Below are 25438 nucleotides of genomic sequence, written 5' to 3' on the forward strand. Positions count from 1 at the left end.
ATTAAGAGAGTTTTTCGGTTCGATTTTGCTGTGTTTGCCCAAAAAACCAAAAGAAAAAAATAAGGAACGAAAACCGTTCTACATAATCGGTTCCTGAGTTATTATGTCGTTTTGTTGTTGCTTTGTTGCTTTGTTTGTTCGATTGTTTGTTGGATTCGTTTGCTTATCTACGTGTGCCTTTAGCTGATCCCTTTGTTTCGATCGTATCGTTTCGTTGGTCTCTTCAGTTCTTAGCCTGCCACCCCCAAAAACCCAATGTTAAAACGAGTAACCCCCGATCATCCTGTAAATAAGCTTGTCTTTAGTGTGACCTCGCCTCATCATCACGCTGGGACGAGTCCTCCGCCCACACTTTCCCGATTTCCCGACCCCCCAAAATCATCCTTACCCGAAAGCATAGCAGCATTTCAAAAACCGCATCAAAAACGTAGACAGAAATGCAATTAAAGAAAATGTATTTTAAATCTAGCCACAACTGTATATATACACGAATATCTAAAATGAGAAACTCTAAAAAATCCAACGAACCACCTTTTTTCGCTACCAAAAAAAAGAAAATTATATATACAAATAGCTGAAGGAAAACCAAAGCCAAAAGGAAACAGCAAACAGCAAACAGCAAACCAGAAACGAAAACCAACTAGCCAACTAACCAACATACAAAACAGCCCAACAGCCGAGTTAACCAGTTAACCAGTTTCCCATTTTTTGTTAAATATTTTTCCTGCTCCGGCCAGACAAAAACATCATCCAAGCATCATAAATGAAACAAGAGTGAAAGTGGTGGAAGGATTGCAGTGTGATTGGGCTCGAGGGCAGGCAGCCGCAGTGGGGGTCAGAGTTGTAGCTGCACTTACACTTATGTCCGGCACTGTTGCTGCTGTCAGTCCAAGTCCAACCCAAGGCAAGCCCAACGGCCTTCTGCCCCCCGAATTCAAATTCAATTGCAATACCCACCGCCAGAGAACTCTGAAAGCTGCCACGTAGACTCGTTCCCCTGATTCCCTAATGCGTTAACCGTGTACCAGTTAGTGTTTAGCACAGACATCGTAGAGGTTGATGCAACATATTGATACTTGGCTTGGTAGAGAGGAATAGCTAGCTAGATAGGCCAGAGAAGCCGAATCACTGAGCACACGAATCGAATCGCGGTAGGTATAGCTTTACCAATCAGTTTGTATCCCTAGAGCTGTACAAATACGCCTTAGGGGCAGTGCAGGGCTGCCCTCGAAACTAAGCATCTATGTTAACCATATGACTATATACCTATATATCTATATTTCGACACCGATCACCCACAAAAAAAACCGAACACTGTAAATAGACAACACGCTGAACAGACGTAAGTACACCGAACCACAAGAACACAAAGAAAGAACACCACCGAACCACCAACAACCACCAAAAGAACAACCAGAACTTTTGTCGAACGCAGCAGCATGCAACTCCAAAACAATAAAACCAAAATGAGGCTAGAATCGAAAGCAATCCGAAGCTTAACACCTTCTCAACACACTCTGTCTTAACCCTATTTCGCTCTCGCTCCTTCAGTATATATACCAGTTTGCCAATAACCATATAGCTACTATATCTCTCCATCTTGTTTCGGCAAGAACTATTTGAGCTTGCACCCACTTATTCGCAAGAAACAAATCGAATTCTCACACCTACAACCAACAACCAGCTACCAATTACCAATTACCAACTACCAGCCAACCAAACACCCAACCTACCAGCCCACTAACAAACACCAAACTAATCTAGTCTTCTTGCTCAACAACCTGGAAATGTATCTATATATTAAAAAGCAAACACCCAGTCATTTGCAACCCGTAAACTCCTGGCATCTAAACCGAACCCCGGAACCACATAGAACCGTAGCGCTAAACGAATCTCCAGCTAAACGATAAACCCTAAACGAAACCAAAATCGAAGCAACATTTGAACTTGCATTTATGCAGATCCATTTGATCAGATGGTAGAGTTGCAACTCCACATAATATCGTATCGTTCATGATGTCGAGCCCATCATGCGTTCATATTATGTCATGTATCAATATATTAAACCGTTCCGTTCCGAAAACCAAAAACCGAAAACCAAAAACCGAAACCGAATCCGTATCCACCCTTCCAACCTCCAAAGAGCAGAGCGGCCGTGGGGCATTGGGAAAATGATTTGCATGCGAGGAGCGAGTTTTCCCCCTTCATAATGGTCTTTGCTCTCGCTTGCACACTCGTGCCGTCTCCTTCGCCGCGGCACGTAGCAAATTAAATGGGGCGCGCATGTGGGCGTGGCAAATTGGCAACACGTAGCGCAAGTGTAAAGGGGGTGCCATCTTGCCATCTAGCCATCTTGCCACCTTGAGTCGACTTGCGAGTTCAATTTACAAATATTCGCAGGCCAAGAAAAACTTGCGCTACTTTCAAAGTTTTTGCACTCCCTCCTTTGCCGTACTAATGGGTCAAAGTTGGAAGGATGGTACCATCCCCGCCCCCTAAAAACCACTAAGCTCTTGAAAAGTTGAACTTATTTTTGTTTTTCTCCCAAAAAAATTAATACTTTGAGATGTTGTGCACATTGTGTGCCCATTCTGTCAGTTGTATCTGACGTAAAAGAGGGAATTACTTCAGAGATTTAAGCCAACACCATCTCATTGGGGTCAACGTTGAAAGAGCTCCCCCAGCTTATAAGATATATATACATTTTGAAACCCACTTCCCCACCCACTTGAGGACCCGGTTTCCGTTGGACCCCTTTCCACATTTTGAGTTCGCAGCATACTCAGGCATATACTCATCCACACTCGAGCACACTCCATTCAGAGATCAAGATCAATGAAACCAGTAAATGCTAATTCTAAATAGCCAATCCAATCCAGAAAATCAATCTCCAATTTGTTTGGCCCGAAAGGCGCTGCGAAAACCCAAACCTCGAACCTCGAACAGATAGATACAAAGACACGGAACCTACATATATGATGATATACTACTGAACCCCACTACTGAGCCCACATACATTGTACATGTGTAACTATCCAAAAGTCCTCGATATGCCTACGAATACACGAAAAACACAGATACAGATACACTGGAACATACATAAACGTACGCTTTTTGATTTCCATTTTGATTGTGTCATTTGTTTTTGTGTGGTTGTTATTGTATTTTTCAAAACAAAAACGAAATTCTTTTGTTTCAGGAGTTACAATTCTTCTATCGCTCACAGTGTTTCTCAACCTTGTAGCTGAGACATTGCCCCAAGTATCTGATGCAATCCCCTTGTTAGGTAGCGATTGCATTTAAAACATACTTACCAAATGCAAATATATATTCAAATTTGTCAAAACAAAAACCAAAGAATAATTAACAAAGTACTTAATATGATTTACACGTACACGCCTAAATATATGTGTATATATAGCCGTATATATACATATATATGTAACTACATATATATATTCATGAATATTATTGTTATTGTTGTTACCTATATATATACATATCTATTACGATTATATTACTCACACACATTGCTAAATTGTTCGCATATATAATCCCCAAACAAACCAAAGCCAAAAAGAAACCAAACCGAATTTAAACTTAAATAAAGTATTAGTCTAACCAACCAACCAAGTCAAACAGTATCCAACTCTAAAGTGACAAAGTTGTTAAATGTTATTTGTGTACGTCGTACTATGTTTACTAATTACAGCAACTTTGCTAAGTACTTACTAACTTAACTTAACTTAACTTAACTTAACTAAACCAAAACCAAACTAAACCAAATCAATTCTGATTCTAATTCCAACTCGTTCTCTCTGTCCCACCATATCTTCTGAATCGTTCTGAACTTGAAGTTAAAATATCAAATACAATATATATCGAAGCAGTTTCTTAGTTGATCATACAATCTTCTGTTGCCTCTACGTCTCTCTCTCTTTCTCTCTCTCTCTCTCTCTCTATCACTCTGCCTATATCCTGCTATCTTCATTTGAACAATCGACAATCTTTTTGGTTTGCTTCTTATTCAAGTCAGCTTAGATCAACAACAAGTCCCCAGCTAGCCAGCAATGAACACCAACAGTTTAGGGCAGTCTTTTAAATGCTATCGTTATCTATATGTACTTCCGATCTATACTTCCATTACTTCCGTTTCCGTTTCGACTTTCTCTTCAACTTCCTCCTCAAAGCCTCATTGAAGTTCGTGTAATCGAAATTCGACGATGCCGCACAAATGATCGATCAAATTCTCTTCAATATATATACTCCATTCCCTGAACTAAAGCCACGATGCGTTGATGATGTAATAGGTACACAAACTATCCTTTCATTCCACGCCAATTTGCGTATTCTCAAAAATTCAAATTGAATAATTTATCTATTGCATCGAAGCGTCGTTTTGGCAGGTTCCTTCTACAAATATTCAACTCGTGCAAAACTAAATAAACGATTATGTATTCAATATATGTATATCCGAACTATATAACTATATAACTGTTATGTATTGCAGTACACCTTGCTTGTACTCTTTTCGCTTCGTTCAAACCGTCACTCCCTCAATTTCAACCCATATGTAATTACAAAAGATACTTATGAGACAGATTTCAATGCAAGTGAGTTTGGGATAATACTTGTGAAAAGAAACGAAATACTATGCTAAATGATGTCGTCGTTGAAGACACAACCAATAAATAGAAAGACATCTATTACAAAAAAAAAAAAAAAGATAAAAGATAAAAGAAAGAAAGAAGTTTTATGTCTTGTATTGTATGATTTGACTTTTTTGCTAACAGCTTTGATTTGTGTTTGATTTGGTTCTCTCACTCTCACTATCAATATCAATATCACTCTCACCCTCACTATCACTATCAATATCACTATCACGTCACCCAACTCACTCGCTCATGAATAGATAATCGAGTTTGGCATTGCTCCACCATCACAGAGTCACAATAAGAAGATATATTTTTCACCCTCGGTTTGTCCATGATTACTGTCACCATCTTGAAGCTCGTTCTCGTTATCGTTATCGTTATCGCTCGCTCACCCGCCACACAGGAAACTCTCAGTCATGACCACGACCACCCAGCCACCCCACCACCAACCACCCACGAACCACCCACAAGAAGCCACCCACACACGCTACTTCAACTATCTTAGCTATTGTCTGTGCCACCCAAACCCACGCAACTCCCCCGATCACATACGTATTTCCAGTCCAAAACCCCGCCTATGCGACCTCACCTTCGATATACTGTTTGACCCATTTCTCGGAATGATATTTTTTGCTTGAGAACCTTTGAGAACTCAAACTGCGAACGAAATCTTTCGAATATAAATATAAATTGAATAATGCCTTATATGTACATATATGTATACTGACCGCTCGATTGCACATCTGGTATTGCAAAAATATCATTTCGCTGAGATCCGCTTGTTGTGTTCGTTTGTTGAAATGGGTCGCGGATTCGTTTGCTTACAGATAACAGATAGCCGATTACCACTGTCCACTTGGAATGCACCAACCATCCCCCCGCCAACAAACAACGAATAATCAAATATCAAATATTTATATGCTTAAAGAACGGGCTAACTTGTGTGCTAACTTGTGTGTTGTGTTCTCTGCGAGAAGGTTCAGCCAAAAAATATCATTTATGTATCTTAACCCACCGAAAATAGCTCTGTGAAAAGGCGAGAACCGATCGAAATTGATCAAGGACTCGCCTCTGTTTTCCCATCCTGAATCCTCTTCAAAATCCAACCAGAAAACCGGAAACCAATGACACTGGGACTGAACTCTAGGACTGAAAACCGAAGGCGATCAACGAGATTTGCACACGAGATCTGACCAAATTTGACCAACTATTTTGCAGGTGTCACTATACTACTGTCGCAAACAGTTTTCTCCCTGCTGGTCGGCAATGTCATTACGAAAACCAGCGAGGCAGTACCGCTCTTAGGTATTCGAACTTTCAATTGACTCGTTTGTAACCTTGAGTTTATCATTTCAACATCCAATCAAACTAAATTTAAATTCTAGAGCTTTAAAAATAAAAAAAAAACAACCAAACTCTTCTCTCTTTTAGCTGATAAATCAAAAACAAATGAATATGAAAACCAAAAAAAAAACGATTGTACAAAGTACTTATTAGTTATGATAATGACGAAAGTTTGCGCTAAAAATCAAAATGAAAAGTGAATCTTGTAAAAACCCAACTAGACCGACTAAAGTAGGTAAAAGAATGTTAAGCGATGAAGAGCATGATCCAACTCCAACTGGATAAACACGAGATGCAGATGATGAACCACGAGTATTTTTGGAACCCAAAACCTATTGCCCAATTACCCCAACCCCAAAACTAAACCCAAAAACTAACCCAACCAAACAACCTCCGCTTCTTTAGACTTTTGGCTGAACCTCTTTGACTCCGCGAGAGACTCCAACTAACACGATAACCACACTCGATTCTATCCCGATTCTATCACCTTAATCGATTCTATCATTTTGCGGCTGTGGGTGCTATAGCCTCGCTTGTCCACCCATCTGCAAATTGGAATCGCCATGTACATATTTAATACTTCGCTTATGGTAACCGCAATTAGGCGTTGTTCCTCAAACCCAAGTATCGAAAGCCCACTAAAAGCAATGAACTAATGAAACCGATTACTCAATCATAATTACCTATTCAGAGAGCATACCTTAAACTGCAGCGTTAAATCAACGTTAAATCAATTGCAAACACATAATCCGTTCGCCAAAGCAATTAAAATATCGATTCCCAGCATTCTCTAGAACAATTTTAAATTTACATACCCCGACACAGAATACCGATGACCCCAGTCCACAAACAAGTTGCTTGCTTTAATTAGAGTAGAAGGAGCGAGGACAGTAAAGTCTCAGAAATAATATATTGGTCTTCCATACATGGAGTATTAATGAGTATTCAAAGTCTCCCTTTTGAAGGGACTTTACTGTCCTCTGTTTCGAATTCGTCTTCAATTCTTAAAGCCATACCAGCGCATGACTCCTATTCAAAGTAGCTTACACTAAAGTGCATGCAGAGAATGAAACCTAAAAGTATTTAATTAAAATCCAAACGTAGTGGCTTTCACTAGGCATAACTTAGTAGCATCCGCAACGTAAAGTAACATGCGTAACGTAACATAGTCACAGCATTGTAACAACACAGTAACTTTGATTACGCTACTTTCTCTAATCGAAATCGAAAATCTAACCAAAGTCTTTCATGTAATGAAGCTAAACTAAAGTAATGTTGTACTCTTTTTGTAAATTATCATTTCGAGCTTCTGTTCTTAGTGTTTTGATGACTTTGAGAGACCCCCAGAGCACCACTCTAATATAGGCATTTTCTCTGCTCTCTCTCCATTCACCCCACAATCTGCCATCCGCAAACCGCAAACCGCAATCCGCAACCCTAAAATTCCGCACCTGAATCCTTAGGCACCTACTTCAATTGCATCATGTTCATGGTCGCATCGTCGGTGGTGCTGACAGTAGTGGTGCTCAACTACCACCATCGCACAGCGGACATTCACGAGATGCCACCGTGGGTGAGTCCTCCATCACTTATGTCCCCCACTGTTCCCCGTTTGATTGCCAACTCCTTCACATGACCAGATCAAGTCCGTTTTCCTACAATGGCTGCCCTGGATCTTGCGAATGGGTCGTCCCGGCCGCAAGATCACACGCAAAACAATACTATTAAGCAATCGCATGAAGGAGCTGGAGCTGAAGGAGCGCTCCTCCAAGTCCCTGCTGGCCAATGTCCTCGACATCGACGACGACTTCCGGCACACAATATCCGGCTCCCAGACCGCCATCGGTTCATCGGCGTAAGTTTCCCTCAAAACTATCTAGGTTTTCTGATTAAAATGTTTTGGAAATTGACATCTGCAGCAGCTTCGGTCGGCCCACAACGGTGGAGGAGCACCACACGGCCATCGGCTGCAATCACAAAGATCTTCACCTGATTCTCAAAGAATTGCAATTTATTACGGCGCGCATGCGCAAAGCCGACGACGAGGCGGAATTGATCGGCGATTGGAAGTTCGCGGCAATGGTTGTGGATAGGTAAGAAAGTAAAAACTACCTCAGAATCCAGATAAAATATCATCTGACTACCAGAGCAATTAAATTCCTATTAACAAACAAGTCATTCTTTAAAGTATAAAAAAAGATTCCAATCCAACTCTTAGGTTGTCGTGCCATAACTTACATGATTTGAAAAACCACTTTTTGATCAAATATCTGTGTGACTCTACAGCTTTGTAGTATTTCCAACCACTATGCCATTGTCCATCCGCACTCACCGCACACGGTAATGGACTCAAAGACATGTACTCGCGAATGGGTGTGAATTTACTGAACCAAAACCGGCAGCTTTCGACAGCCGCCTGCTGTGCTGGGCACGTCAAACAATAAGGCCACACGACTTCCGGCGGGATAAACGCACACAAGCACACAGTGCCTCACGCATGCACACATACACCAGCAAACACACACCAGCGCACACACACACACACACACTCATCCATGCACGTGGCTCTAATATTGAAAGATGGCCGACTGCCGGACGCCATTTTGTTTGAAAGCCGTGCTATGCTGCTGATTTTGTTTGCTAACCCAGCGCCTTGCTTGCTCTTCTACTCCACAGATTTTGTTTAATTGTTTTCACGCTCTTCACGATTATTGCAACGGTCACCGTGCTGCTCTCGGCTCCGCACATAATCGTGCAATAAGGACGATAAGGACGATAAGGGCTCAAATTAGACCATTAGGCTACGGATACGTCGGAAGCATCGGCAGATGCATCGGGAGATGCCTAGTTAAGTTCTTTTTCAAAAACCAAAAACCAAAAACTAGCAAAGCTGCTTCAAAACAAAGCAAACAAAAACAAAAAAAGAAAGGAAAAACTACAAAAAAATAACAAAAAATACAAAATTGTTAATTACATTTTTAAGTAAAGACAAAGAGCAAAAAGAAAGTGTTGCAAGGAAAAAAAAAGAAAGAAACCAAACAAAATCATGTACTAAAAAATATTTTATGGACAAACCAAACAAAAAAGCAAAAATTACTGCCGTACAAGAACCGAAAAAGTGTTAAGTAAGCTACATACACACACACACAAAATTATAAGAGTTAAGCAAGCAAGCAGAAAGAAACAACAATTCGGTTAGGGATAGCCAGAAAACAAAGCAGCAGCAGGACGACAAGGAAACATCGCGGGACAGGACACTCAAAGGTTACATGTGTACACCCTTTTACACAGATACACTCACATACATCTAGGTAATTGTATGTACAATAACAGAGTTATAAGTTAATTAATATGCTCAGTTGTTATAATTTATGTAAGGTGAACGGACGACAGACACACACACACATGGACACACAGATACACCTAAGATATATGATATATGTATAAGATATTGTTCCTATGAGACATTAGATATGTATTTAAAATGGCAACACACTCACGTACAGAGACACACACACACACACGGACACTGAAGCACTTAATTGACAAATGCAAAAACAAGGGAATGAAACCATTTATTCGTAGGAAAGGACGAAAACAGGATAGGCACTTAAGGACAGCGGGTTGAGGGGTAGAAGTTATGGTCTGATGACCCTTGGTTGTCTGCATTTTTGAGCTCTAATATTTTCGCTTTCGGTTTTCATTTCGGGATCACGTGGACCAACACTATTTTGTTTGATTTCCTTCATTCGAGTTTGCAAACGAAATATGATCCCAGTGAAGAAACCCTTGCGCAATCCCATTTGTTTTCACTTGTCACTGAACTTGTTCATCTTTTGGAACGCTTTTGGAGAGATATTTGCAAGATAGCTGATTGTAAATGGTAACAAACTGACACATAATAATGGATATTAACAAAGGTCTATATATACATACATATACTCATAGTGAATTGAATTAATTTTTAAAGACGCATTCACGAACACGGAAAGCGGAGGAAGGCATGTTCGTTGAACATCATGTTTTTAGAAAATTTATTGTTGACATATTGTAGCGAATTGAGTAAGCATTAAGGGCATTAAGGGAATGAAACCGAGTTATAGTCACCAATTAATTAGTCAAAGTAATAATAAACGGAAATTGAAAACCAGAGATCCCAAAAACCGAACTAGCAATACAAGATCAACAGGTGTATATATATTTTATGACACATATATCACCGCATATATACATACACATATATATATGGATATATTTTTAATAAAACAATACGGAATCGAGCAAAACTAAAGACACTAAGCAGAAGAAGCTAAGCAGCGCAAGAACAGAAACCCACATCAAGTAATAAAACCAAAAAAAACAAAAATTCCAACCAACCGATCCCAACCAATGCCACTCGAAATCGCAAGAATAAATCACAATTTTGTTGGAAATTTCGCATAGTTTTCGGATGAGTTCACCCTGTCTATGTCTATGTCTATGTACTTACGTATGTATACCCCTGTGTATTCCTAGAAACGAGCTTCGAATTTTGTCTACTTTACTCTGCTCTCCCCCCCAAAAAAAAAAACATAAAGCAAAACAGTGATATTTACGGTATAGCCCCCAAAAATGACGAACTCAAACACTCTTTCCGGAACCCACCTAAGAAACCTTGAAACGTGAATGTTTTCTACACAAAAACCAAAATCAATGAAAAACCTACCTCCTTGTCAAATGAGAATGATAATGATCGAAGGACGAAGATGCATAGAAACACTGCCGAGTTAATCGCACTCCTCTGTCCCCTCGCAAACAAAAATGAACCCATTTTTTATTTTCGTCCTGCCAAAGAGAATTTCTAACAGAATTGTGTGACAAGCAACCACTTTTGATAGCCAGACGTAAAGTTTACTTAACGGATAAACCAGATCGGCCCTATACTCGTACATATGTAGCTACTATGCCCGATGTCTAAATTTCAGAATGTCAGAGTGTCAGATTGTCAAAAGAAACCCAATCGAGTGCTGAGTGCTGAGTGCTGAATCAACTGAAGGAACTGCAGATCAGATCTAAGCGTTTAATGTGTATACACTCACTTTGTATGGTTTATTTGCATTTAGGTACGTTTAAATTTAGATTTGATATGAGACGACTTTTACTTGCGCCCAGAGCGATGGGTAATCCTACCGAAAACTGCTCTGTCCCCATGAGGTTGTTGTTTTTCGAGGTGCGAATTCCAATCGAAATTGAGATCTTGAGTTGGAGTATGAGAGTCGGGAATCAGAATCAGAATTAGATGTGAAGAGGTAGAGTTGCGGAGGGTGTGTGCATTTTAAATTTAATTTTTTTTATAATTAATTTAGTGCTAATCTTTGAGCAGCTAGGCGCATAATTAGAACTACGTATATGTGTATGGATGTCTTTTTGATAAAAAGAAGCTGTTTTAAGAAGCAAACCATTTTCTACACTCTTTAAAAGATTGAACTCTACATGTACGAGATTATGTATAATACAAGTAATAATAATTTAGCGTTAACTAGGCAATTATAAAATGCGGTGACCTGCAAAAGGAGCCATAAACTAAGCGTCCTACATTAGGAGAGGTCGACCTTCGACCTAAGCGATTACCAGAGATAAACTTAATGAGATGGTGCAGATGGTGCAGTTGCAAGGGGAAGGCAAAAACTAAAACGATAAACGAATTTAAAATTGATAATGAACATGAAATTACCACGAAACCAAAACTTGTAGTGAAGCCAAGTGCTTTTTCATTTGAAAACTCTACTACTCACTTACGACTTACCTACTTTGCAAGTATTAACTAATTTCCTCTGATCAGAGTTACACGCAATCGCGAAATGCAAAAAGCTAATTACAAAACGGTTGGTACACGCCCAAAACACACACACAGTCAGACATCAGAAATGACAAATGAAAAATGAAAGCATTCGAATTGTTCGTATTACAAACAAACAAAAAAATAAAGAAACCAGCAAACCAAAGAGTTCGAATTTCGTTTTAATTGCACTCCGCATGTTCTCCAATACCCCAGGGCAATTAAACAGAGTTCAACAATAAATAGCTCATTAAAAACCGATTCGAGACACTTTTTTAAACAAAGCGAATATATATTTAAAATTAGCATTTAACTAAATGACAAGAAAAACGTAGTCTATAAACTGCGAATGTTTAGCACTAAACTGACCCGAGCAGAAATCTGCAAGCCAACCCGAATCCAAATCCAAGCCTCCTACAAACCTGTGTCCCAAATCTAACTACCACATCAATTTAAATAGCTAATTGCATAATTATTAAACCGTTACTGAATTTCTGTCGATTGCCAATCGCAAAAAAGAAAAAACCATAAAATCTTCCCAAGAAATTATGCATGTAAAATAGGAAATGGCTAAGACAAAAACCAAAAAATTAGCAAGAAGTCTGTTGTCGATAAGAATTATTGGCAGACAAATAACTTTCGTCACATTGACGATAATAACTAATTTTAAGCGAAAAACAAAGGAATTAATTGATTTAAATAATAAACAAATTAATATTAAAAATCGAGAGACATGATTGCAACAAAAACACAAAAACTGAATAAATATTTATTTTGAAAAGAGAATCGAAACAACCAGCTGTTTTTCTTTAGAAATAATGTTTAAATTAAATATTACTATTAATTTGAGCCTTTTTCTCACTTAAATTATTTGTTATATTTTGGAGCGAGTTATGGCGCACCTTAAAAAAATCGGAAATAGAACCTTTTCTTTGTTTTTTAAATTTGAAAAATAACAGTTTGTCATCGATTTTTAAAAGCAGAACGACCGCAAATCGATTTCCCAAAAGATGAATGAAAAATACTAAACTACGTACAAGCGTACCACAACTTCTAAGGGACGTGAACTTAACAGTATTTAGCCACACTGTTGTTTACATGTTTTCTTTTCATTGAGTTTATATTTACAAGCAATAATAAACCCATGGACCTGCGTAAATTGTGTCGCATTTGCTTCGTGGACAGCGCTTCGGTGGATATACGGGAGCACAGGAGCAGCGGCAGCTCGGATCAAACAGTCCTGCAGCTGATAGAGGCCATGTTCGGCAGGGTAAGACTTTTGAAATAGTTTGAATAACAATGAATACGATAAATATTCCCCAGAACATAGCGCTTAATCTTACTGAGGAGCTACCCATGATCTGTGATGGTTGCCTGGGGGACTGCCTGCAGCAGTACGCCTTCTTCAGGAAGCTGAAGTTCGCCAATCAGCAGCTGCTGCAGCTCTACAACGAGGCGGAGGTAGAAATGTGCCAGGTTGAGATGCACCCAAAAGAGGAACAGCCCGAAAACCAAGCTGATGAGCAATACGAGATGCTGGAGGAATTCGTACCACTGGATTATGTAGTTCTAGAACCCGACCATCCTATAGAAACAAGAGACACGAGGAGAAGGTCGGACAGCGGTCCAAAACCCTCTCAAAGGCTGGCCAACCAAGATTCACTGATTGTCTCCGAGTTTCTGCCTGCCACCACAGCCCAACCACGTCTAGATCTTTCCGACTCTCAGCTGAGACAACTTCAATCCCCAGCATACGAGATACGCACCGTGGACTATGCGGCCGTCGAACTAAAACACTACAACCTGGACGAGTACAACGAGGCCAATCGCCTGCTGGATATCGAACCCAGTGGCAGCCAGGCCATCTACAAGTGCCAGTACTGTCCACTGGCTTACGCCTCGCCCCAGTATCTGAAAACTCATGTGCGCAACTCACACGTCTGCAAGTACTGCACCACCGCCTTTGCCAAGGTTCGCGATCTCAATGAGCACATCCGGCACAAGCATTCGCATCACCAGTGCGTCGTCTGCTCAAACAACTTTAGTACCAGCAGTAATCTGAGGGCTCATTTGAAGAAAATTCATGGAGTTCAGCTGCCCGCACAGGTGGCACTCTTGGATTACAGGCCAGCCAGCCAGGATCGGGATAATCCTCGCACCTAATAAAGTTAATATTACATAGTTACATTGATCTTGCTTGCTAGTTTATTTGCCAAAACATCTGGGATTTTTCTCGAACAGGATCCCCCTTTTGGATATCTTCTCCATTGATGTACATGGGCGTAAACTCCCGGTAGGCTACGCAAACGCGGCGTTCTTGGACATCCTCGCGGAGTACAGAATGCTCAAACTGGTACCTCGCTGGTCCATACAAAACTATCAGGGAGAGGCTAAAACGCAGGGATATGAAGTCAATGCGGAAAGGTGGACAAATATTTGACTTACTTTGGCATGGGGATGCGCAACACCTTTCCCTCGAAACTGGCAAGTTGGTCCACATTTAACAGCGGCGCCAGCAGTTCATCTTCGTAGCTGGCAACCAAGTCCAAGTTATACTTGCCCGGTTGTTGGACTTCGTAAGGCGTCAGAGTGAGCACGGAGTCGCCGAGGCAGTTGACAGTGACTACTCGCTCGCCCCAGATCCAGCAATCGTCCACGTGCGGATCTATGCTGGCTCCCTTGCTGGGCTCGTACTCCAGGGAGCACTGTTCGATGGTCTGAAAGCCACGAAGCAGGGGAACCTCTTCAAAGCGCCGCTGCACGTATTCCGTTGTCCTGGGGAATCCTGCAAAGGATCCCAACCGCAGTTTGCGTTTCTTGAAGTTAGTCTTGGGTCCGAAGTTCTGTTTCCGCCTGCCGCTCTGCGAGATGTCCCACGGCAGGTCATCCAGGTCGGCTATCAGTTGGGCGCCCTCCTTCTCACTGAGAAATTTCTCCTGCACCAGGATGCCCGGCAGTGGAAGACCCTCATCCTTTTTGTGATGTTCATGATCTCTTTGGACTTTAGTGGTATCCCAACCGGGCTGCAGAAGATCGCACTGGATGCAGTAGGACCAGGCTTCCAGCTGCTGGAACTGCTCCTGCAGCGAGGGCTTCGCTATCTGAAAGTCCTGTTCGCAGCCTAAGCACGTGCGCACACCCTTGCAGCCGCAAGGACGAATTGTATTCATTCCGAAATTGCGCAAAAACACGTTAATAACAAACGACCAGTGTGACCGGATGTGCAAAATATACTGGTAGTTGGTCTGTGAATAAGATACCAATCGTAGCAAAAATACGTTGCTGTAAACTATAACAGTGTCTGTTAAGCGGAAAATTGGCGCTCTGTTAGCCATTTTGAATGCAGACAGTCGAAAACTTTACTATGACTAGAATTTCGGTTTTAACTAACTTAAAAGGCTGCGAAGAATCAAAGCCCTGTTTGAAATCAATGTATGGATAGTGTAAGCGTGGTTATTTGGCCTTAAGTGTATTTGCAGATTACATTTTTCCCGATTTTCCACCATTCAAAATTCCAACACAAATCTTCACTTTCTTAAGATATTTTATTTTTTGCGTTTAGATTTAGATTGCTCTGCACAAATACTTAGTTTAAACCTGTTTCAATCAAACAAATGCTGCTTGGTGATCAATACTAATCGTTATTTTTTCTTCCAGCTTGTCTTACATTTTCTAACCGAGCTGAATCCCGATATTTCCAATATGGAACAAGGGGGTAATATAGGGTGGAGCTCAGCCCGGGCGATGCGGTGAATCCTCTTCTCTTATCTCTTCTTCTATCTGTACAAATGGAGCTTGGGTGATCAGTCTTTTGGTGCAGATCCAGCTGCTGGTGCAATCGATCCGTGTCCATCCATTAGATTTTCAGGCAGCTGCGATGGGAACCACAGCGGGCGTAGACCTCCTCGAAGGAGCGGATGAGCTCGTCCATTCCGCGAAGCAGACCCTCCTCGCGGTTTCCCGGCGTCCAGGCACTTCGGTGGTCCACCCTCACCTGCGGCGGCAGCTCCCGGGACTTGGCGAAGTCAATAAGCCAAACGCCAACCCGATCGTCATCGTATACGATGAATATGCTGGAGCCAATGATCTCGTGGCGGGCGAAGAAGGACGACTGCTCGATGACCAGGCGCATGTGCTTCAGTCGCTTCAGCAGCTCCTTTTGCACGGATCGCCGAGCGGCCAAAAACTGTTCAATGGTCTGGGCAATCTGCTCGTTGCTTCGGCAGGTCTTCAAATCCTTAACTGGAGGTCGTCCGCGCAGACGCAGTGCCTCGATCCGGAATCCCTTGGAGTGCGAGGAGGACAGGGACTCCCGGAAAGTCATGTACCGCAGCTTGGTGATCGCTCGTGCCTCGTGCTCCGCAGACGTGGGAGCTCCCGCATCCACGGCGATCATCTTCTGGTAGAGATCCGGTCTGAGCGTCGCGTTGCTGACCTCCGATTCGAGGAAGGTGCGGCTGCCCATCTTGATGTCCATCACACACGGATCCCGGAAGCCGGCCAGCAGATCCTGCAGTTCAATGAAGTACTGCGATTGCATCTCCTGTATTCCGAAGTAGGCGGGCACTATCTGAGCGGTCTGTGGTTCCTGGCAGATCAATCGGTAGGCATGCACTTCGCTATCCTCCAGTCCTGAGATCCGTTTGCGCACTATTCCAGTTGACGTGGGAACAATGCTGGAAAATAAGAATAACAGGAGCAGTTAGTAATTGACCTAAAACAATGCTTAAGGCTGATAAAATTGTTGTTTTTTAAGTGTTTTCTAAGCCATTTAAATATGTTCTAAGATTCTTACCTCTCTGGGTGACCGGACAGCTGCATCCAGCCCTGTGGCTTCTGCTGCGTGTGGGCCTGCTGATGCTGGAGGAGATGTGGCGTGGCTGGGGCACTCAGCTCTAGGGCATTCTGTAAATAAGAGGAAAAATGAACTTAGTAAAGGAGAACAAGAAATACGCATTCATTGATAAATTGCAGTTATCGCGACTGCGAACGGGTTTGCCGCAATCTTTTTCGCCAGAGGGAAACATTACTGTCCGCCGGCAGCGATTATAAATAATCAAACGAATTTTATTTGCCAGCCCAACGAGGGCCACGCCCAACTTGCAGCCTCGTAAACGCGAAATTTATGAAGGTAGTACGCCAACCGGCCAACCGATCGCACATTGTCCGAGGCTCCTGACCAGGAAGCGGTCCGGTGGAAAGTTTCTGGCCAATTGACACGAGACGAGTGTGTAAACAGCGAGGGGTACTTAGGTACTTACAATGGCCAAGAACTTGAGCAGGGACATCTGAGCCGGATCCTGGGACTGGATGTGATTCTTCTGGGCCTGGGCCGCTCTTTGGATACTCAAATAGTCGGCCAAGTTGTCGCAGTTCTCATTGGGGATCCGCTGTAACAAACGAAAGGAATAAATTAGTTAGTTTGTAATGCAAAGGTGAGGCAAAATATTTAGCAGTGCATTGCATTTTGTGACTCACGCAGGCGTTAATTAATTATTCAAGCCGAATGCATGGGTAAATGGCGAAAAATTCTAGGCGGCCCCCTTTTGTTTATGCTTATATAAAAATGCGAATCCACTTGATGGGTCGTCGTGTGTGGTTTACGACCGAGATCCCCGGCACTGCCGTGTCCCTAATGAGGCACTTAGTATGCAAAGTTGGCGTTTGTTTTTGTTTGCTGCTTGCTGCCTATGCGAATTGAGCCATAAGCATTGGCCATAACAAATAACGACCTGTCAGCGTACAAGGCGATCCGAATCAATGCGTTCTGATCAGAACCAATCCGCTACAATCCGAAACGATCCTCACTCCGCTGCTTTGATTAATTGACTAATTAAGGCAAATGCTGCGGAACTTGTTTGTGCCTGTGCCCCCATCTTATATGGCCGCCTATCTGCTTCTGCTCTTGTTTTCCGTCGCTATCTCCCCACTATTATCGTATCTTAACTGGCCAGATAACACTGCGTATTCTTAGGCAATACCCTACCAACCTTACCAGCCGTAATCTCGGGTTAATAGCATTGCTGCAATGGCGCACGATCTTTACGTAAGTTGGCAAATTTGCATATGTGGCACAAATTCGTCACGCGTTCCCTTTTCAGGGCGCTGGGGGTGTGGAAAAGGGGTGGTTGGTGGTGGATGGCCCCACAGTGAACACCCGTTGCCAGGGTCATCGCTCCTTATCAGCGCTGAATGGTATGATCTTGTGCTTATCATGTTGCGGCAGTTTTGCAGTTAGCGGTTGGCAAATATTTGATTTGAGGGTGCAAATACACTGGCTTAACTGCTAAGCCCCCACAGATATGGGTTAGAGATAATGAATGACGACCAACGACCAACGCGATGATACTGATTTCAGAATCGCTTTGAATGTGAAATTCCGCCAACGGCGCCTAAAATTGTAATTTCTAAGACCTGTTTTGGTTCCAATTCTATTGGCCTCCCTGCTCGCATTTCCATATTGACGGTTAACCAAAGAGACCCCCTGTTATGTATTAATTAGGCGCTAATAAGATGTCACATTCGTTTGAAGCGTACACCGCCTATCAAATTCCGATAATCAATATTCGAGGTTCGTGGGATCATTGGATCATTGGATCGTGTCGTCAGCACTGACCTTTATCGAGAGTTACATGTTACGCTTCGGAGTTAACGGGGTTTTAATTATAGCTGCGATCGGAATAATCGACGTCAGTGGCTTGTATTCATTGACTACTTGTTTTACAACTGCATTTACTACAGATTGGCAGCGAGCCCATTAAATAGTCCATATTCGCACATTTTTGCACGTACGCCACCTGGTTGAGTTCAGCACATGGGCATTCAATTGGATTAGGATTAAGTACGTCATACTGTGGGAGAACCGGGGCCCTATTACTTCATTTTTATATGATATTACATGTTTAATTATCTCATCACCTGGCTGATGTTCGCTCGTGTGTAATGCATTTCAGAGAAAACTCGCCAAAGGAAAAACCTCAGCGAAATCACTTCTGACAGATGAAAAGCTGAAACCGCAATGTGAACAAAACAATAATTAACTTCAAAAATTACAGCACTTTTCGCTTGAGCGATTCGCACTCGCATTCGCATTCGCATTCATTTGAGTTCAAAGCCGAGATCGAGTTCGGGATCTGAGTGCGTTTTAGCCGCGTTTTGGCCGCGATTTCAACTACATTGTTATTTTTGGACTGTTTTTTTTCCCCCAATATTCTGGCGTTTAACTAAGCCCACAGTTTAGTAGTGTTTATTTATGACTACTTAACATTTGCTATAGCCGCCGGACGAACGTGTTAACCGACAGAAACAAAATAGCAACGAAAAAATTAAAGCACACCAAAGAGGCAAATAGAAAAAATAAAAATTTGCTCAAATAAATTTATGCGCGTGACGTCAGGGCGCTTTGGCTGAGCTGTTAATCAACCTGTCGAATTAATTTTTTTTTTTTTGCTTCTTAACTGTTTAAATTTGAGGTTCTTGGTCTTGCAGGGGTTCACCTTTCGATTAAGGTCCATCCTAACCTCGCAGAGGGCTGGTTGCTTTTGACCCTGAACCTGCAACATGCAACATGAAACGTGCAACATTAAGCCGGTTTTTCAGGATCCCCAACTCGGTGGGCGTGACTCAGGTGCAGCAGCCTTCGCAGGTTTTCTAGAACACAACCCTGACATTATAATACAATCCCGAGAGAGCCAGCCAAGAAATTGGCCCAGACTGTCTGGGGGGGTTTCTTTGATATATCGATAGTATCGGTCCGTCGGGTGGTTAATTTGCATTGACGTCAATCCGACGAAGGGGGGACCAGGGGTTCCCCTGACGAAGGGAACGGGTGGCAGATGGGGCAAAAGGTGGTTCAAACCAGTTGGCTTAAAACGAAAATTAATATCGCAATTTCCAACCCATCAGCAGAGGGTTAGAGATCCGTGTCCCAGGGCCAAAAAACTATCCGAGAACCGAGAACGGAGAACTCACACTCTTTTAGCACCACACCATCATTCTAAGTCGCAATTTGAAAATTCTAGTGGCTGGCAGGTTGGTCATGAGTAACCGTTAGTCGGAGGAGAACCGGATCCGAAATGCGTCAATACGAATAGCGTCTTGTTCCCTTTACTGCACTCATCAGCGCTTACACGAAAATCCACGTGAATCACTATGCGAAAGTTCGACATTCAGCGCGAATTTGAATTAATAAAATGAGTAACATAATTAGGATCAGGGGAATAACCGTGGATTTACATTTAGAAACTAGATTAGTAGCCCCAAACCCGATCTCCGTGCTTCTAATAACCTTCGCTATGCTCGCAAGCCTTGATCTTAGAGAACCTCAAAGTTAAAATGGCCGAAATAAACCGCTGATAGCTGAGGCCGCTAAGAGTGTGGGCCGCTGCACTTGACACTTGAAGCGAACAAGAGTGCTCGAAGTGATCACACTGAGAGAAACGATGTCAATAAACCCCTGAAAGCAACAATCACTGTGCAAAATAAGGACTTGACTGTCTGAAAAAGGGGAGATGAAGCTCCCGTCTTTGTCAACGAATCAATTGTCTTTAATGAAACGGAATCGAAATGAATCGATTCGATTGTCCACTGGACAAGCCAGTGTCCAAGTGGACGAGTGTCCACATCTCAATCTGCTGGCGATGTGTGATCATAACTGGCCATGTCCGGCTGAGTTACGCTCACGGGTCTCATTTGCTGAGGCTTTAATTAGCGCAGACTCGTAGTAGTATGCAAATTGGCTACGGCTACGTTACGTGGATTATTGGAATTCCAGGCCGCCCTCCGATCTCCCACACTCTGTTTGCCTTTCGCATATCTGGGGTGGTGACTGGTGGCTGGTGGCTGGTGACTGGGTGGGACCCACAGATGTTTCAACAATGTGTCCCCACAACAAACAGACGTCATTCACGAGCCGGAGTCGAAGTTTACCAGCACTTCGACTGTCTTACTTATGTCTTATTTTTTGGTCACTTTCTCTGCATGTTGGCTTTCTACGCGGATGTGGATGCGTTGCCCCAATCCTCATTGACGTCACAATCGCTTACAAGCTTTCTTTTCTTTCGGCCACTTACCTCGTTATTGTTGTTCGATTGCTGCTGCTGCTGCTGTTGCTGTTGCTGCTGCTGTTGCTCCACTTCCAACATCATGGCGCTGCGCTGCTTGGAGGGAGCACTCGTGTCCAGGGCAATGAGCTTCCATAGCTGCTTGAGGCCGATGTTGTCGATGCAGGAGAAGCGCAACTTCTCATTGGACCAGGCCATTGTGGAGCGACTCCTCGCGGAGCTGGTCGACTTGGAGGAGGCCTTCTTCTCTGGCTTGGCTTGAATGGGCCGCTGGAGCACCGTAGAAGTCATAGTCATTCGGTTTGTGTGTGTTCGGTTGCACACCGGGTTTCACTTGGCTGCCACTTGGTATCGACTTGGAATATGTATCGTAGATTTTCACGGTTTGCGACTTTATGCTCGCCACATTTGCATTCTGACTCCAAGTCTCGGATTCTCTACATATACATCTATGTGAGTACTTTGTATTTCCTATTCAAAACTGCGTTCTCGTTTCACTTCACTTGCACTGTGCCGCCTTCCACATGGAAACTTCGCTATCTTTATCTAAGTGCGCTTTGTTTTTGCACATTTATCTTTATCGCTCGGCTCCGTTGGGAACTGTATATATAGCACTGACGATCGCGGCGAATCGAATCGAAACGGTGGTGGATCCGGCGAGAAACGTGGCGTTACGTGGTCTGGCTGCTCTGGATGGCGACTAACTGGTTTCGCCATATGGCGCCCAGTTTTGTGATCATCGGATGGCTCGGCAATCGTCGCCGCTCGTTCGGGTCTCGGCTCGTGAAACGAAGCGCTCTCTCGGGGAATTGGAGTGCCGGAGAGTTACGTGGGGAGAGTGCTCTCTGGGGAGCACTGATCGCGAGCGGTGGAGAGAGCCCAGAGAGGGTGGGGCTACAGCCGCGGGAGTTGATCGAATTAATCTGCTGGATATTTCAGGAATGAACCGCGAATTGAGCTGGGAGCGATATAGAAAAGTAGGAGGGATTATATCTTAATGTACGAATATATAATGAACAATATATAAAGCAGTAATCACAGCGCAATTATAACGAGATCACAAAGCATCATTTATTTTCGCATCTAAATACAAATGATAATAATAGTGCTATAAAAACTCTATTTATGACTACACACAGGCTAAATATTAATTACTCGGAGTGCCCTCTTCCAGAATTCATTTGAGAATATATTAATGCCTACGAGGCTATTGATAGTAATTATTTTAAATTGAATTTATTTGTTATAGTACTGTTGAGTAATTGTTTAATTTCTTAATAAGCGATCATGTCAAATTGGTATTTCTTTATTAAAACGAGCTTTGAAACCAAATAGCTGTTTATTGCAGCTAAATGTTCTTAACCTTTATACTTTGAGTAAACAAATTAATAAATATTGGCAAAAACCCAAACCTACCCTACCTTCGTCACATGCCACGCATTCGAATGAATGTAAATGTCATGATGATTTCGCCAAGCCTATTTTGAGATTAATCCATAGTTTACAATATAGTAAACAAGGAATTTCAAATACCTCGTTCGTCATTCCAGCACATTTCTATTCCAGAGGGCTCGCCGAAGTGCGATCCCAACTATTGTTTACTTGGCATTTCGCATAGCAAAGAAAGGGAAAACAACCGAAAGCGAATACATTAGAGCTGGCAGAGATCGTAGGATCCTAGACCAGAAAAACAACATCAGATTGCCGGTTTTGCGATGCGCAAAAAAGAGTGATCTTGGGACGCCGAGGAGCAGACAGATGGCGCCATCTAAGGTCAGACATTGAACCGTCTCAACTTCTTGTATCTGAGCTGTTGTTGAACTCTCCGAAATTCCCGGAGCCATCTGCCTTGCAAATCCGACCAACTGCGCAATGCTTCGGGATCGGGGATTATGCAAACTCTCGTCGAAATCTGCGCCAATTTTGTGCAGAACCATTGAGTTCATGGCCAATGCCACCACATATGCGCATATAGATCGTGGATTTCGGTACAGATCCAATGCTGAATAGCCAATACCCGATACACAATACCCAATACCGAATGCCAGTACCAATCCCATCGAGAAGCGTGCGTCAGTCTGGGTCTGAGTGACATACAAACCCCGAGTTCGAGTTGCATGTCTGCCGCCTTCTGCCGCCATCTGCCCCCTGGAGTCCTCCTCCTGCGGCTCACATGGCAACTGCGTCAGTCGTCATTGTAATGCAAAGCCATCATATGCTAATTGGCTCGGGAAACTGTCTCGCAATGCATTGAACTTTTCGTCTGCAGGCGGTCAACGTGGCGTATGAGTAACAATAGTTTCCCGGGCACGTGATCAACCCAACCAGACGGCTACATTCTGGCTACAATGGCTATTCCGGCGCAGTCAAAGTGGTTAAAACTAATTCGAGCAACTGGCTGCCGCACTTTACAATTATAGCAATCGATAAAAACCAGGAAAGTCCCTAATGCTAAACCCAGCAAAACAAGCATAAAAAACAGCAAAATGAATAATATACTTGTTATGATATGTTTACAAAAATCACCATTGAATGTTTGCTTGAGTCAAATTAAGTATGAATGAATTTTTGGGTTATGAAATAATCGCAAGGGAACTCACACTGAAGATACATCCAGTTAGACGTAGAAAACGTCATTTTCAGCTGAACTTGACTTAAACATAAATGAAGCATAACTAATCGAACCAAAGTAGAAGATCGTAGTACTGGGCAAGCCAAGGTTATTCTACACCCCTTTGGAATTTCAAGCCGTCGCAACACAGCATTGAATTGCCGGGGCTGCACTTCAATTAAGTGCCTCGCATCTCGATTCAAATGGCACTTCCCACTTGAGTGAATAATCTCAGAGTTCCCAACTTAACGGCAGTCCCAACAGTCCATCTGGAAAGCCCAGCCCCGGTTCCAGGCCCTGATCATCATGATCATGATCATGATCGTAGGCCTGACGTCAAACGCAATATTTGCGTGAAGTTTCTTTGTCACGATCGGGGATCCAGCGACTAAGGCGATGCGGATGGAACATCTGCACGCACCACTGGACAAGATCGGCAGACAAAGAACCCAGCCAGCTGGCTGGATGCACCCAACCCAGGAGAGGGGAAAAAATAAAAACCAAGAAGAGATGCCACCAATGCAGACGGACTTTTGTACTCCGTCAGCCAGTGTGTGTTGTTTCGCATTTTGCCCCGGCGATTGACGCACTTGGTTGTCTTGTCACTTGACTTTTTTAATCTCGCGACTTTATCGTAGCTGACTGCGGCTGGCTCAGCTGAGAATCGGATTCGACTTCAGATTGAGATTCATATTCGGCATCGGATTCGGAATCATTCCGTTCGTCATACATAAGTGTAACTTAATATTGCGCTCAGGTAGCTCCGCTGACTTCTCTTCCTCGTGTTTGGATTTCAATCATACTCGCACTCCACAGAATGTTTGCTATAGTTTTTTGTTTTGTTTTCCTTTTCGTTACCACTTTTGTGTTCTTTTTGGCCAGACATAGCAGTCGCTGGCTATTAAATTGTAGCTCAATGACTTTCCTGACGTCACAGTATTAAGCTCAGCCAACAAAAAGCAGCGAAGCGCCGAAATAAAGCGTTCCTCATTAACATGTTCTCCATGTGGGAGTGTTTGCACTGGTAGTCGCCGATCTGTATAATATTTTCTATATTTTTAAATGTGTTTACTATACTATATATGCGATAGAGAGAAGCACAGACGCCAGCTTGGCGCCGCTCAAACAATTAAATTGCTCAGCTGGGAAATTAAAAATGAGTTTAAAATTAGAAATGTCCAGCTGTGAGTTACGTTTACTTTGTAGCTAGCTTGAAAGGATTTCTCAAGATCAATCACCCGCTCACCTACCTGTACTTCGAAGTATTGCCTTGGGAATCTCAAATAAATCGATTTGGTAATCAAAACGTCTACACAGTTTAATTCTCTGTGAGAGCAACGAACTTGCTTTTCTTCATTTTCAAAGTTTCGAACTCGATTTGTAACTTTCTGAAGTGTCCTTCAATGTATCGGTGCTCAAAAGTGAAGTGTGTGCTAGCCGTACGTCGATATCTTTTGCAGAATGTTTTATAAGCATCAAGCGTTTCCCATTGTATATTTGTTTAAATATACTTTTGTGTTTAAGCAGCCGCAGTCATTCCCAGTTGTATTTACAATATGTCACTTTGAGGGCTCCCCGCTCAAGAATAATTGTAAAGATACCAATTGTTGGGAAAGTACCAATTAACCTACATATAATACAGCAGTCTAAAGATACTTAAAAGAATCTAAAAATCTCAAAATGTAACATAAATAAACCTAGTTAATTACGTGTTGAATATATCTTTGATTACGTTTTCGGTAAAAAACGAATATTTGCTTACATAGAGCTCTTATAAACAATGTAGACTATACATAGACACCGACAGGAAATGACAGTCATCAAAATGTTTGAAAACTTTCCTCGTTATTCGAGCAGATTTGAATGCTGATAAAAGTGAGCATGGCCTGACCAACAAACGTCACAAATTCACTAAGATGTACTCATGGGCTGATAAGCATGAAGATTC

At 42.5% G+C, this 25438-nt stretch overlaps 4 protein-coding genes across 10 annotated transcripts in view; 2 read left to right on the top strand and 2 right to left on the bottom strand.

Annotated features, from left to right (window-relative positions):
* LOC122626332 (acetylcholine receptor subunit alpha-type acr-16) overlaps positions 1 to 8881 on the top strand; it is a 74351-nt gene extending 65470 nt beyond the window's left edge. For 4 of the 6 annotated variants that reach the window (XM_043806544.1, XM_043806543.1, XM_043806546.1 and 1 more), the window contains 5 exons: positions 3200 to 3286; positions 7463 to 7572; positions 7640 to 7854; positions 7919 to 8092; positions 8676 to 8881. In XM_043806544.1, coding sequence (XP_043662479.1) covers positions 3200 to 3286; positions 7463 to 7572; positions 7640 to 7854; positions 7919 to 8092; positions 8676 to 8760 — 671 coding nt within the window. In that variant the 3' untranslated portion in view covers positions 8761 to 8881. The remainder of the gene's footprint in view (positions 1 to 3199; positions 3287 to 7462; positions 7573 to 7639; positions 7855 to 7918; positions 8093 to 8675) is intronic. The other 2 variants (XM_043806548.1, XM_043806545.1) reach the window with 1 other exon arrangement.
* A 4028-nt stretch (positions 8882 to 12909) lies between these two features.
* LOC122626353 (zinc finger protein 236) lies at positions 12910 to 13980 on the top strand. Its single transcript, XM_043806584.1, has 2 exons — positions 12910 to 13087; positions 13141 to 13980. Exons 1-2 carry the CDS (start codon positions 12962 to 12964, stop codon positions 13978 to 13980), a joined length of 966 nt encoding a protein of 321 aa, XP_043662519.1. The 5' UTR covers positions 12910 to 12961.
* A 35-nt stretch (positions 13981 to 14015) lies between these two features.
* Positions 14016 to 15039, bottom strand: LOC122626143 (alpha-ketoglutarate-dependent dioxygenase alkB homolog 4). The gene is made up of 2 exons (XM_043806291.1): positions 14263 to 15039; positions 14016 to 14207 (listed from the first exon to the last, which is right to left on the bottom strand). Exons 1-2 carry the CDS (start codon positions 14985 to 14987, stop codon positions 14018 to 14020), a joined length of 915 nt encoding a protein of 304 aa, XP_043662226.1. The 5' UTR covers positions 14988 to 15039; the 3' UTR covers positions 14016 to 14017.
* Positions 15040 to 15343: 304 nt separating this feature from the next.
* Positions 15344 to 21571, bottom strand: LOC122617880 (inositol-trisphosphate 3-kinase homolog). Of its 2 annotated transcripts, none has more exons than XM_043793920.1 (4): positions 20889 to 21571; positions 17079 to 17207; positions 16613 to 16722; positions 15344 to 16493 (listed from the first exon to the last, which is right to left on the bottom strand). In XM_043793920.1, the coding sequence occupies exons 1-4, from the start codon at positions 21174 to 21176 to the stop codon at positions 15674 to 15676; spliced, it is 1347 nt and encodes a 448-aa protein (XP_043649855.1). In that variant the 5' UTR covers positions 21177 to 21571; the 3' UTR covers positions 15344 to 15673. The 2 variants fall into 2 exon arrangements, with proteins under 2 accessions (XP_043649855.1, XP_043649864.1); XM_043793929.1 differs by lacking the exon at positions 20889 to 21571 and adding an exon at positions 17296 to 17474.
* Positions 21572 to 25438: the final 3867 nt, after the last annotated feature.

This window comes from Drosophila teissieri, chromosome 2L, assembly GCF_016746235.2.
Source record: "Drosophila teissieri strain GT53w chromosome 2L, Prin_Dtei_1.1, whole genome shotgun sequence".
NCBI classification, from domain to species: Eukaryota; Metazoa; Arthropoda; class Insecta; order Diptera; family Drosophilidae; genus Drosophila; species Drosophila teissieri.

Excerpts from the sequence above, each read along its gene's own strand:
- LOC122626143 (XM_043806291.1), bottom strand. The coding sequence starts at position 14,987 with ATGAATACAATTCGTCCTTGCGGCTGCAAGGGTGTGCGCACGTGCTTA. Across the intron at positions 14,208-14,262 it reads TTGCGCATCCCCATGCCAAA|CCTCTCCCTGATAGTTTTGT; the intron begins GTAAGTCAAATA and ends CCTGCGTTTTAG.
- LOC122626353 (XM_043806584.1), top strand. The coding sequence starts at position 12,962 with ATGGACCTGCGTAAATTGTGTCGCATTTGCTTCGTGGACAGCGCTTCG. Across the intron at positions 13,088-13,140 it reads TAGAGGCCATGTTCGGCAGG|AACATAGCGCTTAATCTTAC; the intron begins GTAAGACTTTTG and ends AATATTCCCCAG.
- LOC122617880 (XM_043793920.1), bottom strand. The coding sequence starts at position 21,176 with ATGACTATGACTTCTACGGTGCTCCAGCGGCCCATTCAAGCCAAGCCA. Across the intron at positions 17,208-20,888 it reads AATCGAACAACAATAACGAG|CGGATCCCCAATGAGAACTG; the intron begins GTAAGTGGCCGA and ends CGTTTGTTACAG. Across the intron at positions 16,494-16,612 it reads CTGTCCGGTCACCCAGAGAG|CATTGTTCCCACGTCAACTG; the intron begins GTAAGAATCTTA and ends CTTATTTTCCAG.